We start from the raw sequence: 20202 nt of genomic DNA on the forward strand, positions 1-20202 counted from the left end.
AGGGTCTGTCTTTGTAAGCCAACATTACTAATATTAGTAGACCTAATCATTTTTGCTTTGCTAACGTGAAAAAGTAGAGACCTACAGGCAGCGCGGTATTTAGAAAAAGCTATAAAGTCTGACCCAAATGCAAACCTACCTAATTATGCTGTGTACAATTATCTAACTGCTCAGAGTCTCAATTTCCCCCCTCCACAAAAAACAAAAGAATAATATCTCCCTGTTGCAGATAGTCTTTCAGCATATTCAATAAAGTTAAAATATATCATGTAAGGTAGATTTGCTTTTCTAGTGTAAAAGAAAAAAACAGGGCTTAGATGTCCTACTTCTGCATTCTTTTTAGTCGTCCAGCTTTGCCTAATACATCTGAACTTTGAGTAAAAATGCCATCTATTATAAAACGGGAAGGGCATATCTCTCCTGCTTGCTACACAGAGATGCAGTGGGTATCCAGTGAGATGAGACGTGCATTTTTAAAAAAAATTGCAATAAAATGTTTACTACTATATTATTATGGAAGTGTTAACTGCAAGTCAGTTTGACCTGCAACGTTTTTCTTCTCATAGTAATCCTTTGAAAAAGTAAAATGTTTATATTTTCTCAAAAAAGCATGTTCTCTTCAGATAAGATAAGAGAAAATCACCTAAATATAACGGGGGTGGGAGGAACTAAAGAGAATCTCTGAAACAGTGGATAGTGACAGGTATTCAGGCTGACTTCAATCAGTTCATTATTTTTGCTTATATGGTATGACAAAGATTTTATGTAATTACAGATGCAAAGAATATTCAAACTTCATTGTCATCTCACAAACCGTCATAGTGAACACAGAGCCCATCGTATTAAATGGCAGCTCTTCTGTGACATGTTGATAAAATGCATGGCTTACAAGCAATGACAGAGAAGCCCAGCCCTGCCCCACTCCCGTCATTAAATTACTTCCACATATTTAATCACTTTTTTCTAAAGTGACTATGTAATTACATGCTTAAACCTAACCTCATCACAAATTATTTACTCAGATTAAAATATTTCCAGTGAACTTATTATTATTCAAAATGAATATTCTATTCAGCATTTCAGTGAATTCCCTAACAACAACAACAAAACGTATGTTTCTAGGTTTGCTGAATTGCTTAATAAATCAAATTTAATCTGTTATACTTATTTTCTACCAACAGTCAATATGCAATTGTTTAACCTTCCTTAGATTTATTTTAACAAATAGCTGTTTTTAAAACATATATTAAAGAAGAGAAGACTACCATTATTAAGGCATATTAAGTGTAGATAAAAAGTTCTTAAGTACGCTCAGAAAATAATTCTACTGCACAACTTAGTGAATATGTTAGCTATTCGACTATTCAGTATTCCATTTGCTGGGGAAAATACATTTGGATTAGTTGAGGTAATCACTAGTGTAGCAAGGACTGGGGCCTTGTGTTCAGTTTCTAGCTGCTGCCTAAGCCAATGTCTGAAATACTTATATCAGAAGGCAAATAATCCTTATTACTTACATAATAAATCACATAAATTACATTATAAGGATTATCTGCCTTGTGCCATCCTTTATTATTATTTAATATGAATGACCATTTCTCCATAGAATTCTTGAAATATTCTTGAATATTTTTGGTCTATTTTCACAATAAATAACTTTATCAATTGTTTCATTGAGGGGATCTTCAAAATGTTCGACAATATTTGTTAAACACTTTGTTGATTTAAGTATATAAAATTATACCTGTATGTCCTATTTTTCACAATTTGCCTTTGACTCATTTAATCTAATTACAATGATCAAACATTACATAGTATTATTTCTTTACATAAGGATTAATAACCAGTTCATGTATATGAAAAGCTTTAATTATTGAAACGAGATCAAATATTCTAAATTTGAAAATCACATTTATTCTATCACAGCATTCTTCTTTTCTGCTTGATTGTACACATGTCTCTTCATTTCTTTTCTCTTTCTTTTTAAGACAGAGTTTTGCTCTTGTCACCCAGGTTGGAGTACAATGTCATAATCTCGGCTCACTGCAACCTCTACCTCCTGGGTTCAAGTGATTCTCCTGTCTCAGCCTCCCAAGTAGCTGGGATTAAAGGTGTGCACCAGCATGCCTGGCTAATTTTTTATTTTTAGTAGAGATGGGGTTTGGCCAGGCTGGTCTTGAACTCCTAACCTCAGATAATCCACCCACCTCAGCCTCCCAAAGTGCTGGGAGCTACCACACCGGCTTCTCTTACTTTTTCTACAGATTTTTATCTTAGCCGAATTTGTAATAAACACTTTCTATAAATCATAAATTAAATGGATACATGTTAAAATTCTTATGCTTATGGTTTCCTCAAGCATACACAAAGCAATTTTTGTACTCCCATGTGGAAGCAGGGAGAGAGAAGGGGAGAGAGAATATGTGTGCATCTCTGGGTGTGTGTGTGTGTGACAATGAGATTTCAGTTTATGGTAATATGCAGGAAGAGAAGGACAGTTTGTCAAGTTTCTGACATGAGAAGTCAGAGTGAATCACAAATCACAAGTTTTTTGGAAGAGGATGTATAAAAATTAATTTGCTTTAAAGAGAGTTAACGCAGGTAGTTACTCCCAATTAGCATACACCGAATTATTTAAGGTATTTTTAACTACAGTCAATGCACTTATAATTATCAACTCTGTCTGCTTTTTTTAAATCCCACCTTCACTATCAACATTGTGAATTACCACTCAGTGGAAAAAAAAATCAATTCCCAGTTAGGTGACACTGTAAAAAGCCTTAAAGAAATAATTACAATTAACTCTGCAATTTACGACTTACCTAAATAGAGAAAGTGTATGTGTTTGTATATGCAAAACATGTAGTGAATACAGTAATTCAAGTTCATCATATTTGCACATACAGCTTTCCAACAGCCATGAGCTATGCTAGAAATTTGAGAATCCAGCCTACGGGTCTGTAAATGAAATCAGTAAAGGGTGGCATATAATATTTAATTGAAACACTTACTGTGGAAGGATTGAAGAATATTGATTGTCCATTCATCTGTTAATCCTCCTGCTTTTGTTATCTGGATACATTTGAGTTGATTTGAAGATTCTCTTGATTCAATCCAACAAATCATATCTTCATTATAAATAAAATCCAGAGTATGAATTTCATTTCCATTGACTGAGCTTAGAGTTGCCATTTTACTTCCATTAAGATAGAAAACCTCAATTGTTTCAAAATTTGCAATTAATAGTATAGGTGGTCTATCTGTAGGTTCTGGAATAAAATAGTAAAAGAGAAGTAAATTCAGTAAGAGTCATGATTATTTTACAGTTTTGCATTAGTTATTGAAAGCTATTTTCTATACTTTTAATAAATTCATAACATAAAAATTTTCTTATAAAAATACTTTTTATAAGTCATATGTATACTTCACTATTTTAGTGTACTTCTCTGAAAAAAAAAAACATTCTGCAGCGCATTTGTATTCCTTATTTCCTTAGTCATAATGTGTTGTCTAAATGTGAGGACATGTCATTTACTTTTATTGCTAGTAAGTAAAGGAAGTGGTGTGAACTGTTTTTCCAGAAATGATGATGGATCTAGACTGACCTCTCCATACAGTTTTGCAGGTTACCCTCACGAGCAACATAATTTTTTTTTGAGTTGAATGTATGAGATCAGAAATAGATTCTCTGGAGCAGAAAATGCAAAGCTCATAAGTTTATACAAAGAGTGTACCTGTGACTTTGGCCTCACTGGCTCCTTGACCAACCCCGAGAGCCAAACAATCACACATTGTTTTAGTGACTAGAGAGTGATTACTGAGCCAGTTCCTCCCACATCCACCTTCTACAGTCAGGAAAATAAGATTCTAGGTATAAAATAAACTTCAATACCACTTTTTTGAACAATGCAGCTTTGCTGGTATTAGGACTGAGTTTTTGATGAACATATACTAATTTCCCAGAGTTTCAATAGCATATTTAAACATAACAGTAAAATCTGATAGAAAATTAGTGTTGATAGAGTTTAGCTATACAATCATATTCAGAGTAACTTTTCTGCTAATTAAGAAATAGGAAATATGTGGAAATCTTTAATTCATCTGCATCTAATGCATCAATAAATCACTTTGACCATGAGGTCAAACCTGTCAGACACCCTACCACTTTTCAGTAATGACTGCTACTGTCCTGCCATCATCACTCGTCTAGATTATTTCAAAGTTTTCTGCCTGGTTTCCCTTTTTCCATCTATGCCCTTCTCATCTTTACAATATCCCAACACAACAGCCAGAGTTATACCATTAGAATGCTAAGGCAGATAAGGTCAGTTCTTCACTCAGTCCCTCAGAGAGCTCCTATTTTAACCAGAGCAAAATTCAAAGCCCTTATAATGATCTATTAAACTCTACCTGATCTGTATATTCATTACCTCTTTAATCTCATTTCCTTCATCTCCTTGCTACTTTTACTCTTGTTCGTCTCACTCCAGACACACTGCACTTCTTACTGTTCCTTGAAAAAGCCAGGCAAGCTGCCACCTCAGAGGGGCTTCCCACTTCCTGGAATAATCATTTATCAATTACCACAATGGCTTACTTGCTCACCTCTTTTAGGTCATTATGCAAATGTCATTTTACTGGTGAGGAGTCTCTTAGCACTTTATCTTCTAAAAATTTTAAGCCCCTATACTTTCTATACACCTTCATAGTTCTATTTCTTTCTTATTCGCCAAACATAGTATGTTTTATATATTTTTCTGATTATTTACTTCTGTTTTATCTCTAGCATCTAGAGAAAAAGCATAGAACTTAGTGATCATTCAATACCAATTTTCTGATTAAATAGAAAAGGCACATGGAATTCTCACACAAAAGACCTTAGAAACATTTCATAAAATGCAACAAAAATAATTTATTGAACCTATGAAGGGAATTCAGATTATGACTAGCTATTCAGAAAATTTCATAAATATCATTCGACCATTCTATAAGAAACTGAAGCTGAGCACTATAAAGGTAGGACAAAAGCCAGAGCATATACTATAACTAATGGAAGCAACTAAGTCTCAAGTTTTGAAGCAGTATTATTTAGTGGCCTTTCTTTTCTTTCTGGCATGGGCCAGGATATCAGGCACTTGTGTTTCTCTCAGATAGAAGAGCCCTCCACTGAATATGATTTGGGGCCTCCCCTCACAGGCTTAAAACAATCCTATAATTCATATATTGGAATTTTTATTCCCATCATGCCAGACCCCTAATTAATTTCAATAGGTGTGGTGCCAGGTTCAAGAGGCCAAAGAAGAGACCCAGAAATAGCAAAAAAAAAAAAAAAAAAAAAAAGACACAGGGTTTTATTTAGGGAAACTTACACACAGAGATGGTCCAGTGGCTGCAGACTGGAGAACCACTACCACTTGTGAAAAAGCATGCAGCTTATATAGCACATTCCGTTAGCACATTTCCCCCCAACCCCCACCCCGCCCCGCCCCGCCCCGCCCCGCCCCGCCACCCGCAACCTCCACGTGGCAACCTTCCTTTCTTAAATTGTTATTGCTATCGTGTGCACCTGCCGTACAGGGTATGCTTAAGTTACATTATTGTTCTCAAACCTATCTGCCATAAACCTCTCCTTCCCCAAGAAATTCTCTCAAGTCATAGGATTCCTGTCTGCCTTTAACAAGACATTAAATATTTTTATACATAATAACAACAAAACAATAAAACATAAAACAAAAATGAAGCAAAAAAGCCTCAATGAGATTATAAAACTAAGTAGCACAACAGTTTCTTCCCAATGGAGAAAATAGACTTATCCTGGACTGCCTGAGTATAAACCCACAACAAAAATATTCTTAAAAATGCTAAGATAATTTCCACAAAAAGAAAGTTCTCTCAGAAGCATCAGTAGAATTGTGAATCATCTCTGCTTAACATAACCTTGTCAATTGACCACATCTGAGCCTGGTTAGCTACTCAGCTTCTCTCCTAACCTCTTAAATCTATCTTGAACTGTGTTTCACTTGCCCTTGTCATTCCTTAATTTGGGGATCTAGATTTAGTCTCCCCTCTACTCCTACTTTTGTCATTTTACTGGTGACCTTGGCACTCTTGAAACCTGTTGGATCACAGATTTCTCAGGTGATAGTAAAATCTTAGATGGGTGTGTTATCAGGTAAATAAAGATAGACTGACAATGTCAGTCCTTAGTGTCTTCATTTGACAACTGAAATGACCTTTAGTGAAACTACTTTCACTCAAAATGACCCACTACTGAAAGCATCCTTGCTGCAAAGTTTTATGCAAAGTCCAGATTTAGACAGCCTTTTTTTGGCTAGCTACTAGTCAGTAAACTTAATGTAGGTCATAAACATTCTTTGAAGAGAGGCCAGATATAAAGGAGCACTGAGATTCCCCTGAGAACCTGAGATGCAAATGGGTTCATGGTTAACACAGGCAATGCTTATTTGACAGAATTAGTCAACTCATTTGGTTTTTGTAGCTGTTTGTTGAGTGAATCAGTTAACTGTTTTAGTGAAAAACATATCAACCACTAATTCTAAAGTCAGGTGCTTCATAATCTAACAGGGTTTGATTTAATAATGGTGACTTCAAAAGATCAAAGGCTATACTGGAGGAAGGATACCTACAACGTAAGTTGTGAATGCTTTACTGAAGTAATCTTCATGGGTCTCTGCTAATTATTAACTGTGGTTTACCTCTTTAGACAGAAGGTCAAATATGGAGGAAGGAAGCCGCTGAAACACAAGAACCCACAAAAATCCTCAAGGTCTAAGGATCCAATTCTTTCGGTGTGTTTCAAGTTGAAACTGTCATAGTCCTGGCAAAAATGTAATCTATCTCTACCTGCACCACATCTAATGTCTGTTGTTCATCGTTACCACATGTCAATTGAAGAGCACCAGCTTGGGTAATGTGGATATAAGACTGACCAGAATAGATGTGATGATCTTATTGGTTGTCATCCTTAGTCAATGGACAGTTTTCCCAAAAGAACACTTGAAAAGCACATTAGATGACTTCAGTCAAAGGGATACCTGCGTCAACACTCAGTGAGAGGTAATGAACATTAACCTTCCACATAGAAGATACTGAAGCACAAACAAGCACAGAGTTGACATTTTAACTTAGAGAACCAAGACTGTGGTTGGGTAAACACCTACAGCAGGCTGTGAACTGATTCATGATAGAAGAGAAAAATTGTCCTCATACTCCTCACCACTCCTTGTATGTTAACAGACCTAAAAACATTTCTCTCTCCTATGATGGAGAATTGTATTTGTGCTCTGTATGATCAAAAATGATTTGATTTTTCCAGTAATGTATGTTGTATTCATTAGTGTCACAACCTTTGAAGACTGATTCTAAAATTGTGAATTGAAAAGAGAAACTTGGAAATGTTTATTTGACCAGGTTCATAAAAATACCTATTTAAATTCAAAGCCACTATAACTATGTCCTTGTAAGCCTATCTTTATCTTCTCACAGTCAAAAATGTACTAAAAGTGGATTTATTTACTTATAATAATACGATTTTGACATATAGTTTGTGCTAAATAAGTGTTTTCAGGGTGTATAAAAACCTGTCATTTTTAAGGTTTCATTTAAACCTCCAGTTCTTGTATTCAATTATGAGAATATTAATTTGGCTAGTTTCCTTCTAAGTGATTGAAGTAATGAATTCATATACTTACAACTAATTATGTAACTAACAAACATATGTATATAATAAATGTATATATAAATGTATATCATCTAGTTGTTCTATATTCTGATTTTCCTTAATTAAACCTGTAATTATATTTGTAAGCAATTATCTCCACTAAATGAAGTTCCCAGTATGTGCACATCAATATTTCTGAAGTCAAAGATGAACAAAATCCCAGTTTTAACTGCATAAAAAGTTGAATAATGACTTGCATATGAAGTATATAAAATGGAGTGTCAGACTAATATTGTGAGAAAACAGAAAGTTGTAATCTGTACAACAAGAAGAATTGGTTTTAAGCCAGTAATGAACTTCAAAGATTGAAAGAGGATTTTTTTTCAGATTTACTCTTATTTTATCATATACAAATTATATAAAGGCTGTAAAAATAAGGAAAATGGGTATGCAGTTAGAAATAAGAAGACTAAGAAATTCTAATCAAAATTGTTAAAACTTACGTTAAGAAGTGAGTTACTAATATATGAAACAAAATGCAGGAAATCTGTAAAAGGGCAATTTTTTTTTTTTTTTTTTGAGACAGAGTCTTGCTCTGTCATACAGGCTGGAGTGCAGTGGCATGACCTCAGCTCACTGCAACTTCTGCCTCCTGGGCTCAAGCGATTCTCCTGCCTCAGTCTCCTGAGTAGCTGGGACTACAGACATGCACCACCATGCCCGACTAATTTTTGTATTTTTAGTAGAGACTGGGTTTCACCATGTTGGCCAGGCTGGTCTCGAACTCCTGACCTTAGGTGATCTGCCTGCCTCGGCCTCCCCAACTGCTGGGATTACAGGCCTGAGCCACTGTGTCCAGCCAAAAGGGCTAATTTTCTAAAAAACTTCTAAAATTATGCAAAAAACAGAAAAAGTTGAATATGTAATATTAAGAGAAAATTATGTAGTTTAAAAAGGAGAGATACAGAATCACGGTGTGGAGAAAAAATAAAAAAGAAAGAGAAAGTATTACAGTATTCAAATATATAATAAATCGTAGATGAAAGTCAACCAAACCAAACTGAAAATGTGAATCAAGTTAATGTCATATAAGTGAAAAAAAGATATAGCATTGAAATATTTTCTCTTTCAAAACATAATGGTCACATTGATTTCTCCCTGTTTTCATTCCTTAGCTATTTTTTAATGAAAAAAATCTCTTTACCAAAATGAATATATTCACAATAATGACATATTGTCATATATCAGAAGAAACTGTTCTATCACAATTTATTATAAAAATAATATATAAATCAAAAGTAGGAAAATGAAAATGCATTAAAAACTGTATTGGACTGAGCAAGAAAATGAATATTGCTACAGTTTATGTTAGCACTACCTTTTGTCATCACAATATATTTATGCTGAAGTATTCTTTGGGTAAATATTTTAATTAATTAATTAATTAATCTAGTATTTATAGATCTCAGCATTAACTGGGATCTGAAAGAGATCAGTAAGTCAGTCTGCCTTCAAGAAAGATATAATCAAGTAGAAAGTTTAAGATATCTACAAAGAACTATGTTTTTATAATCAGGTATGATATCTTTCATAAAAGATGTATCGTCTCATTGAATTTCAAAGAATGCTTAGATATGTCTGCTTAGTGGAGGCACAAGTTTCCTGAAGGTGTTGGTATTTGGTCTCAGCCTTGCCTTAATGGAGGAACAAGAATTCAATATGCAGAGATGGATAAAAGAAAGTCAAGCAAAAGAAACAGCTTCGACAAAAGTACAGATGTGTAAAAGATTTGAATATGTTGAGGAGAGATTGACCTCAGTTTTTCAGTTTTCTGCAGGGTACAACATGCATAACTGGTGGAGTACTTCATAATGATACTAATAATAGTTAATGTTTTCTGAGCATATTTTAGGAGCCAGACACTGTAATACATGGTTCACATTTATTAGTTTACTGTATATGCACAACATCCCTTTGATTCAGCTAATATTTACCACATTTTAAGATTAATACTCACTTAAGTTAATATAGCTATTAAGTGAAAATAACTGAGTTCAAATTTATAGTTTTGTAGTAGCTGACAAAATAGGTTAAGGACAAATTGTACAGGCTATTGAATGTCAAGATGATGAACTTATTTTTAATTTTGGCTGCAATGGGAAGCCAGTGTTAATTTTAGAAATACAGTATAACGTGATCAAAACCATGCCTTAAGAAGATCGAGTCAAAAATAATATGTAAGATATTGTGTGGATGGGTAAAATATAGTGAGAAAGATAAGTAGAATATAGTGGGAAGTGTAAATTTCTCACTCAACTTTCCAGATTTTATGTTTTTACTTTTATTTGGGGGGATTATTTATTTAAATTGACATAAATTTATATGTCTTTATAGTGTACAACATGATGTTTTGAAGCATACATACACTGTGGAATAGTTAAACCTAGGTAATTGACATACGCATTACCTCACATAGTTATCATTTTTGTAGTGGGAACATTTAGTATCCCTTCTCTTAGCATTATGTTAAGTGAAATAAGCCAGTCATAGAAAGACAAGTAAACATACCTCACTCATGTAGAATCTAAAAGAGATGATCTCATAGAAATAGAGAGTAGAATGTTTGTTGCCAGAAGCTAAGGCATTTGGGGGATCAGGTTGAGGAGATGTTAGACAAAGTATGCAAAATTACAGGTAGGAGGAATTAGTTAAATAGATCTGTTTTCCAGCATGGTAACTATAGTTAATGATAACATGTTGGATTATTTAAAAATGTTCTTGCTTTTACTTTATAAATGGTAGAGTATAATTTTACTTTTTAATTGGTAGAGTATAATTCATGTCAGAAGTATAATTCATGTGTACGTTGAGGTAAAACGGAAATGTCTTACTTACACACCGCCTTGAACTCTAGAGTGAAGTTGGAAAGGAGTTAAGAGAATGGAAAAGATATCTTTTTCCTATTTAGATTCATGCAGTGCAGAAATGAAGAATGGCCATATGTGGCAACGTTCCTACTGGAAGCAGAGGTCATTAGGAAAAATGTAAGCCCAAGAGAATTCTCAGAGATTTCCCTAAGAAAACCTCTTCTATGGTTCTCCAAACTAGATCCTACATGTCACATAGAGAATGGCATTAATTTCATTTGTTTTTATGAAGAAAGTAACTCAAAATTATGAAAAACGTGTGGACATAGGTATCAGATATCTGAATTACTGAACACAGAAATGCCATTTTAATTTCTCAGAAACAAGGTGATAAGAACCTAAAGTAGGAGGTGTCGAAATCTTAAGTAGAAATGGGTTGATATAGTAAAGCAGAAGTTCAAAATTGCAGTTATTGTTTGTATTGTGGACAATGAGTGACATGAACTCAAGGATTATTTGGAAATTGTAGATGTGGGTCATAGGGATAAAGGGTATCATTAAAAGAAACAGTAAGAGAAGAAAGTAGAATCAGTTCTTATAGAAGATGAAGATTTCAGCGTTGGCACATTAGTCCAATGGATAAAACTGTGTTTTTTATCTTGTTTTGTTTTGTGTTCTAGTTTTTTTTTTTTATTCTGATTTTTATATACAGACAGGGTCCCACTATGTTGCCCAGGCTGGTCCCAAACTCCTGGTCTCAAGCAATCCTCCTTCCTTGGCCTCCCAAAGTGCCAGGACTATAGGCATGAGCCACAGTGCCAAACCTGTGCTTTTCAGTCCTGTCTTTGGCATTGTAAAAACTCACTCAGGTAAACTACTGATAAACCTGAATTAACCATAAACCTTAAAACAATTTAGTCACTTTGCTGTTTAGACTGTACTAGTGAAATACTGGTACCTTCATTTACAGCAGATTTCAACTTGAAATGTGATAATTGAGAAGCAATTCAGTATATTGTTTTTCTGGAAGAAGATCCATTTTATAAGCATGACAAAAGACAATAGCATCATGCCCTCCCCCAGCACAAACATATCTTTTCATTTTGCAAATTGGCGGCTCTCACAATTTCCCTGTTTCGCAGAGAGCTGGTCCAACCAAACCAAGGAGGTATTATCTGAAAGCCTTACTTAGCACGTGGCAAGTGTTTAATACATGAATGAAATATGGGAGACTGTTTGAATATGAACTTCTCAATGCCTTTTAAAGAGACTTTACTGAATTAATACATTGTAAAATAATGTATTTCAATAAGTACAATGAAATAAATAATGCAGTTATTTTAATCAGAAAAAATAATGAAAGATATGTAATTGATAACCATTGAAGGTTTATAAGTAAATCTCAAAATTTCAGAATATAATTCACTCAAATTTTAGATTATTACATGATTATTAGAACTAGAAGACAGTCCAGTGATGGTCAGTTTACATTAGTTACTGAGAAGTGGCTAATGGCTGCTTTAAAATCTCCTAGTCACCTTTCTAATTGTAGCCAGTGGAAAATACTTTAGCTACAGAAAAATATTTTGTCTAATCGGACATCTGTCTCTATGTTATAGATTAGTAATATTTGAGTTTAAAATGTAATAGGTATTGACTCATTTGAAAATTGCTTCTAAGTAACTCCTATTTATAAAGTAATTTCAGTTTGAAAACATGGGTCCTTAAAAGAGCCACATTTAATATGGCTCCTAAAAGGGAAATACTGCCTCAGTATTTGAATATTTATTATCCATTCAACAAATATTTATTGAGCCTGGCTAGCTTCTGCCGGGGTCCAGATGCTAGCAATACAACAGTGAACAAAACTAAAAAAATCTTTGCTTTTATAGAGCTTAAATTTTAGTACATAAAAAAGATAATAAGCAAGTAAACAAACACTAATATTGTTTGGCAGTGATGAATTCTATGGAAGTGAGTAAAGTATAGGAGTAATGGGGATGAGGGTTTATCCTTAGAGTGGGTAATCTAATTCAGAATGTATTTACAAGTTAGAAACAAAGGGTTTGAGAAAAAGAGTGCAGTGAAGGATGAATCCAATGTCTTGGCTTAAACAATTAGGTGAATTTGGAAACCTTACCAAGATGGAAAACTGAAGGAAGAGCATTATTAGGAGAGAAAATCAAAAGTTCATAGAGTTTGATATTTCTGTTAAATATCCAAATGGAGAGACTGAATATATAATTGGATCTGTGAGTCTAGAGTTCAACAGAGCTGTCGTAACTGGTGATAAAAACTGGGGAGTCTCAGTCTCTTGATATTTTTTAAAGCCATGGCAGAGGGTAAGTTTTTAAGGCCATGATACAGGATGAAACATCCTAGGAAATCAATAAAAAGATGTCTAAAGGACTGAACGCTGAATCATGCCAAAAGTATTGGCAAAATGAAGATAATAAAGCAAAGTAAACTGAGAAAAAAATGCCCAGCAAGGCAAGAGCAAAATTTCAAGACTGTGCTGCTTTAAAAGGTAAAGTCTTCAAGGAGACAGTTGTCAGTTGTGTGCTCAAGACCGATAGTCAACTAATTAGGCAATGGGAGGTCACTGAAGACCTTGGCGATAGACGTGACTGATAAGAATAATGTAAGATTCATTGAAGGGGATTCAAGAGCAGAGCAAAGGAAAGTGGAAAAGGAACAACACTCCACGAGTTTTTCTATGCAGGGAAAAGAAAAATGGAGAAGTAGCTGGACAGGAATACAGGTTTAAAGGAAGTTGTTTTGCATCATCTTTACAAGATGCTTGTATGCTGGTGGGAATGACCTAAGAGAAAAGAAAATATCAATGATTCAAGGAATAAAGAAGACAATTATATAAGCCTAATCCTTGAACAGGTGAGAGAAGATAGGATCTGTGTATATTTGCAGGATTGGCCTTTGATAGGAGAAAAGTCAGTTTGTTTTCTAATTCAAATAAGAGGAAGATGGAGTGATTAGTTCTAGATTCAGATAGACTAGTAGAGTTAATGGAGTTTGGGTGAGAAAATTATCTTTTAATTGCTTCTATTTTCTCAAGGAAATATGAAATAAGATCGTCACCTCACAATAAGGAGAAGGGAGGTAGATGTATGAAACTCGTTATCTAGTGATGGGAAAAAGTAAAGGTCATTTAATATATTTCACTGTTGTCTGACAAGGATTTAAATATAAAATTTATAAGTAAGATCACAAATTTCTACTTTGCTATTATAAAGAGAGATTAAGTACTCTAAGTACTCAATCATGCTGATGTACCAGACTTCTAGCTACTTTATCAGCTATGTTCTTTGCAACTTGATGTTCTAAATATCCAAAGAGTACTAAGATATAATTTAATAATTTGGTTGGGATTATCTTCCGTGGGAGGCATAGACAGAGGCTGTGTGAGTCCCAAAAGAAATACACACATTTAAAAATGAAATAAATGCAACAGGTTTTCTCTTCTCAAGACTAAAATGATTTTAGGCATCCTGATTAGGGGAAATATGTGTAATATTAGTTATCTCTGTCAAAGGCAATTATGCTCTCCAGGGGAAGGAGTGCCCAAAGGGCATTCTCTAACTGCTTTTATTACCCCAGATTTTCTTTTTCAATCCGTGTTGATTGCAATTGATACAGAGGATGCCTTGAAGACTCTGAAAATCCATTTTTTTCTTATAAAAATGTCAAAATTATTCTGTCTACTCGGATTTTAAGGTTTTTTCCCTCTGAGGATTTCACTAGTGATATACTTTTATATTTTTCCCAAGTAAAGCAACAGAAAAATTATATACCTATGTACATTCTTGCCTCGTCTATTTAACCATTTGTAATTTTTATGAATGTAAATGTGCTTCCTTTCTTTTTATTTTCATTAAAATATCCAATTTTAAGATAGAAAAAGAGAGTTAATTGTAGAGGGTGATATAATTTCTCTCACATTCTAAATTGAGGATTTAATCAATAATTTGATAGCTAGTCTACAAAAAATTATAAAAAAGCATGATAGAAATTTATGCCTGTCTGTTGTGCCATTTACAAAAGCAAAGTTTATTGACTGTCACACCTAGAGCCCAGAAATACAGCCATGTAATTTTTCATACTCAAACACAGAAGTTCTCTGCCACATTGCAATAAAAATATGTTATGAAGAAAATGGAAGACACCCTTTTTTTCCATGTCTGATATTTTCTTAGACTAAGGGTAAATGAAAGGTGTCATGACACATAAAACACCATGGTTATGTCTCTGCTATCAATCTTGCAACTTTGTTTCTGGAAAGAAGATTAAAAATGTCAAGAAAGGTGCTAGACTGTGAAGATAATATCCCCTAGCATAAAAACAAAAACCAAAACCAACGTAGAATATTCATGAGGATATTTTGTACCCCAGCACTGACATACTCATTAACAGTGTTTGGAGAGGGAAAAAAAGTGTGTTGTATCATTTGGATAATAAAAATTCCATCAGAAATCCTTGCCCTGTCCTGCCATGAAATGTGATTTCTAACTGAATGATTGGCCAGAAAAGATGTAGAGTAAAAATACTCCATAAAATAAAGAAATATTTTAATGGCCAGGCTACCGGACCGGGATTCCAAAGGCAGACTGGGAAGCTTTAGAATTTCTGTAGTACAGAGGCTTATTCAGTATAGTGTGATTGCAGATAGGGAAGCTTGTTCTCCAGCTGTATTTTCACAGCAAGCACACAGCTTTTACTAGGATTGTATGTTTATTTGAGAGGGGAGTGGTCCTTGGTGGAGAAGACACACTTGTGTAGATCATACAGTGCTTCTCAAACTACTGTTTGATGCCAATACTATACCAAAGCTAGAGTCAGCCCTGAGTAAAAGGACAAAACTGGCCAAATACTCTATTCACCTTTGAATCTCTTGCAATCTTCTGACTCTCCTTTTATTGATCCTCAACATCCCAGTACCCTCATTTCACTTCCTGAATGTTCTAGAAATTGCTAAAACATCCAGCAAACATTTGTCAAGCACATACTCTGCTTCAGGCATTGAGCTACTTTTTTGCTACTTTCTCTTTACCACAGTGTTCCTAATTTCATGCACGCATACGTGATAGTAAAGAACAATAAATCTGTCATTATTATGCTGGTGCCGGTGACTAGGCTCACTCCTAGCCAACAGGTATCATGCACTATCATGTCATCAAGTGCTATTTGAAGTTACGGCTCAATGAAATAATAACTTATGCAGGAATTAGAACTTTTGACTGTCTAAAAAATAATGTAAAAAACCCCTAAATGGTGAATCTTCATACATCAGTCATTCTACAAGAAGCCATTCTTAGCCACTGGTATACTGAAACAGATCTTATCCACTAGTCTCATAAGTTGTTAAAATTATTAAGACTTAATATGTTACGCTTCCTAAGAATAGATCTTAATATGAGATGCTTTAATAAAAGGCAAGGGAATAGTATTTTAATAGCTGAATTTCAGGCATTACTAAGTGGCTGATAAGAAGGTGATACTATGTGGCAGAGAATTCTTCCCCCACTACACAGACACCTGCCAATTCTCCCACATGCAGAATCAGCCCTGCCAGCAAACCATGGGTGAATTCTCCGCCTCCCAAAAGAAAATTTTAAACTTATGTTAGTAGATGTTAAATCGCCCCTAGAGTTTCAAAGTAAGAGCCATAGGAAGTTATATTTTGTTTATTTTTTCCTCTCTCTCTTTTCTTTTTAAGAATCATAGCAGAGGAAACAGCAAATGATATGAAAACGTTCCCACCCTCCAATGCTGTCTAGAAACATGCTTCCTTCAATTATACAGGGACTACAATTCCTGTTCTTACAACTAAGAGTTTCGTTGCCTCAATATTCTGTTTGTTTTTTTCTCTAAATCAATGAACTGCAAATATAAGCTGTAATAGAATCCTGAAGTTTTTTAATAGGCTCTCTACTCTCGTTGCTCCAATTACTCCATGGCAAAGAGGTACACTCTCAAAGGGCACCATTCGATGCACTGACTATAGAGTGATGATCATAAAATTAGTGTTCTTTATTTTACTATTGCTTCAGTGCAATCAGTGGAGCCCTAGGGGTTCAGGAGAATTTGTATGCTGGGATAAGTGCCTGCCTTCAGTGAGTGGTTAGGACACTGAACAGTACAGTCCAATGAGTCTGAATTTATTAGGAGTAAAATTGCCAACAATTTGTAAGTTAAACACCATTTACTATTACTTTTACTGTCACAGGTTCTACATGAGCCTGCTTTCAGCCCCAAGTTTTCACATTCAATACATATTTGTATATCAAATTCAATAAAATCAATTAAAAGAAAGTCAAATTTTAAAAACGTTTTTATTTTCATATTTGACAAGTCATTACTACAACTCTATTCTCAAAAAATATATCAAAATATGCAAGAAGTTTTACTGGGTGCCTATACATGGTTATTTTTTATTTTTATTTTTTTCATATGACAAGTTCTAACGTTTAATTAGAAAAATAGCTAGCTTTTGTGTAGGTGTGGTGGATCACACCTGTAATCTCAGCACTTTGGTAGGGCATGGCAGGAGGATTGTTTGAAGCCAGGAGTTCAAGACCAGCCTGGGCAACATAGAGAGATCCTGTGTGTACAAAAAATTTTAAAATTAGCTGGGCATGGTGGTTTGTGCCTGTGGTCTCAGCTACTCAAAGGCTGAGGTAGGAAAATGGCTTAAGCCCAGAAGTTTGAGGCCACAGTGAGCTATGATCATGCCACTGCCCTCCAGCCTGAGCAATAGTGTGAGACTACATCTCTTAAAGAAAATAAGTAAATAAATAAATAAACATTAATTACTAGCTTTTAATGTCTGTTCTATCATAAAGTAACAAATGCTCTCTCATAAAAATTTATAGTCTTGTATGTCTCCTATATAAAACTATTCAACTATGCATATTTAAGTTAAAATTACTTTAAAAAATATGTTACAGACTTTTCTTTTGGAAATTACTTTTTTGAAGATAAAAAACACATAGTACCAAGTATTAAATTGTACTAGATTACCATTGAAGGTCCTCCCAACTCTGAAACAATTTATTCTTTATTTCATTAGTCAGAGTCAATCTTACTAAGTGTAGAAAGAAGAAAATTTGTCTGCATTACACGAATTAATAGGAATGAAAAGGCCTCCTGTCTAAAATTAATCTCTTCCCCCATCTGCTGTAGTGTCTAAAATCTCCTCCCTTCAATACAGTTATTTCTTAAAGATGCTCTTAAGGCTTATGAATTTTACTCGGGTTCAGGTATTATATTACAAAGGAGGAATAATCGATTAACTTAGATTAATTTACCTGATTGCTATCTATTGTCTTGAAAATAAGACCCCACTGGCAAGCTTTGGGGTGAATACTAGGGAAGAGATCATGCTGTTGTTCTATGTTGCACTAGTTCAGCACCTTTAGAGGCAGCTTCCCAGCCGATTAACTCTGCCTCTGTCTGCCATCACATAAAGGGATATTTCTCAGGAACTTTTAATTCATCTATCATCTTGTACTGTCTTTGCAGAATCAACTTCTTGGTCTAGTTCTAGCTTTCCATTGCATCACTTTGGCTTGATATTTTTATAGTATCCTTTCTTTCTAAAGCCTGGAGATCTTTTCCACATATCCATTGTCTTGGGCTAGGCCATTTGGGCCTTCCCTTGTTTTCCACACTACCCAGCTGCTGAGAGCCCTGGAACTCTGGCTTGTCGTGGAGGGAAAGTTAGGTTCTGGAGTCCAGTAGGGTAGAATTGTAAAGAAAAGAAGAGAAAAGAGAAGCCAATCTCAGCAGCCAGGCAACTGAAAGAAGGACTGGCAGAGACTTAAGATGAACCTGGCTTAATTTATAACGTTTTTTTTCTAGCACTTGTCAGATATAGCCACATTACTGTGTAATAAAACTGCCATAAAAATTTTAAACCTGATTGCATTAACTGGAATTGCATATAACTGAAGCCAAAAGTATCCTCTGGTTCACTTGCCGTAAATATGAGAAAACTAAAGCCAAACAGGCAGTTTTTCTCTTAAATTGTACAAATACATTGGTTCAAATATCCATGTGACCTTTAGAACTTGCCGGTGTTTGTTATAGACTTATGCTCATTCTAGCAACTCATTTTCCTAAACTATAAACCACAACAACATTCCCATGGTAACTGTGTATTTTTCAAATTTTGTAAGCTCACAATGTCATCAAGCAAAAGACCTAGAGGTGAAGAGATTTATGTATTCTATTATCAATTCTAGAGTCATCAAATTTCCTTGATGTAGTAGGACATTATCATGTTCCATCTTTTTCTGGTTGCATTCTATTATTGTAAGATAACCTACCTGTGTAGAAAAAGAGGACGTGCTTCCTTTACAGGGTTTATTACATTACACTCTCTGTGTAGCAATATTGTGTGGATCAGTAGAAACAGCAAATAACAAGCCTTCCACTTCTATAGTTCATCAATATTTTACATCAGAACTCTGGGTGGTGGCAAAAAGGAAAACATAACCTGACCTAATTTTTCTCAAGGATTGCCTTATTTCAAATAGGACTTCATAAATCAAGTCAGTAATTCAAAGAAGTAAACTAAGAAGTAAAAGAGTGTTTTGCTGTTGTTTATATTTTGTAGATACATATGTTTTCTAAATAATTAACCACACTATCTCTGGGAAATCATTGAAATTTTAACATGAGGTTATGTGTAAAGAGAAACAACTGCAGCTTGCTTAGCTAGTCTAGTCTTTTGCCCAGTGTGGTTTCAGAAAAGAAATTTAATGCTTAATTTACCAATTTCTAATAAGGGAGGGTGAGGGCACCCATTAATTCATCAATACATCATAATTTGAAAATGCCTGATATGAAACTACCTTTGGAGAAAGTTAGAAGAAGCCAGATGGAATATTCTGTGTAGTATTTCCTTATGTTATTTTCAAGCTAATTCAGTCCACAAAATCATTAGCATTATCTTATTGTGACTAGTGCATCTCAAAGCTATTTCATTAGCCAATCAACAATACTTACTGATTGTTTACTTACTGAGTAGGCTGAAAACTGTGTAGAAACTACAGGCTTTGTTTGCAGGCTAGCAGTAAAAGGCCATTTTGAAACATGAAAAGTGAACACTTAAGAGTGGAGCACTCATTTTAGTAATTTTAATTAGCAAGACAAGTTTATTCTCCCTTTCCTTTTCCTTTTTTCCTTCCTGCTCTCCTTCCTTCCTTCTTCCCCTTTTTTTCCACAAATATTTATTGAGAACCTATATGTTCTAGGCAATGATCAGTACTGAGGAAATAACAGTAAACAAATCCAACAAGTTCTGTACCGTCATAATGCTTATATTATTCTGGAGAAATCCTGCGATAAATATACATAAATGAATTAATTTCAAATGGCAATGCTATAAAGAAAATAAAACTGGGAAATTATATGGTGATAGAGTAGGTATGCATAAATAACACTGGAAAATAACTTCGTGATGTAGAGGGTATATACCAAGAAATAGAAAAGATTGGGAAGGTCACTCTGAATATTGACATTTTAGCTGAGACTCAAGTGATAAGGAGGCTACATTAATGTGAATATCACAGGAAAAATCATTACAGGCAGATAAAAAAGCAACACGGTTGAAGAAGGACAAGGACACAAGTGTGC

General features: G+C 34.5%; 1 protein-coding gene across 1 annotated transcript in view; it reads right to left on the reverse strand.

The window, feature by feature from the left end:
- Positions 1-20202, reverse strand: part of LRP1B (LDL receptor related protein 1B) — a 1899171-nt gene that overhangs the window by 985407 nt on the left and 893562 nt on the right. The window contains exon 6 of the mRNA XM_024243817.3: positions 3012-3269. Within this exon, the coding sequence (XP_024099585.3) occupies positions 3012-3269 (258 nt within the window). The remainder of the gene's footprint in view (positions 1-3011; positions 3270-20202) is intronic.

The sequence above is a fragment of the Pongo abelii genome, chromosome 11, assembly GCF_028885655.2.
Source record: "Pongo abelii isolate AG06213 chromosome 11, NHGRI_mPonAbe1-v2.0_pri, whole genome shotgun sequence".
Lineage (NCBI taxonomy): Eukaryota > Metazoa > Chordata > Mammalia > Primates > Hominidae > Pongo > Pongo abelii.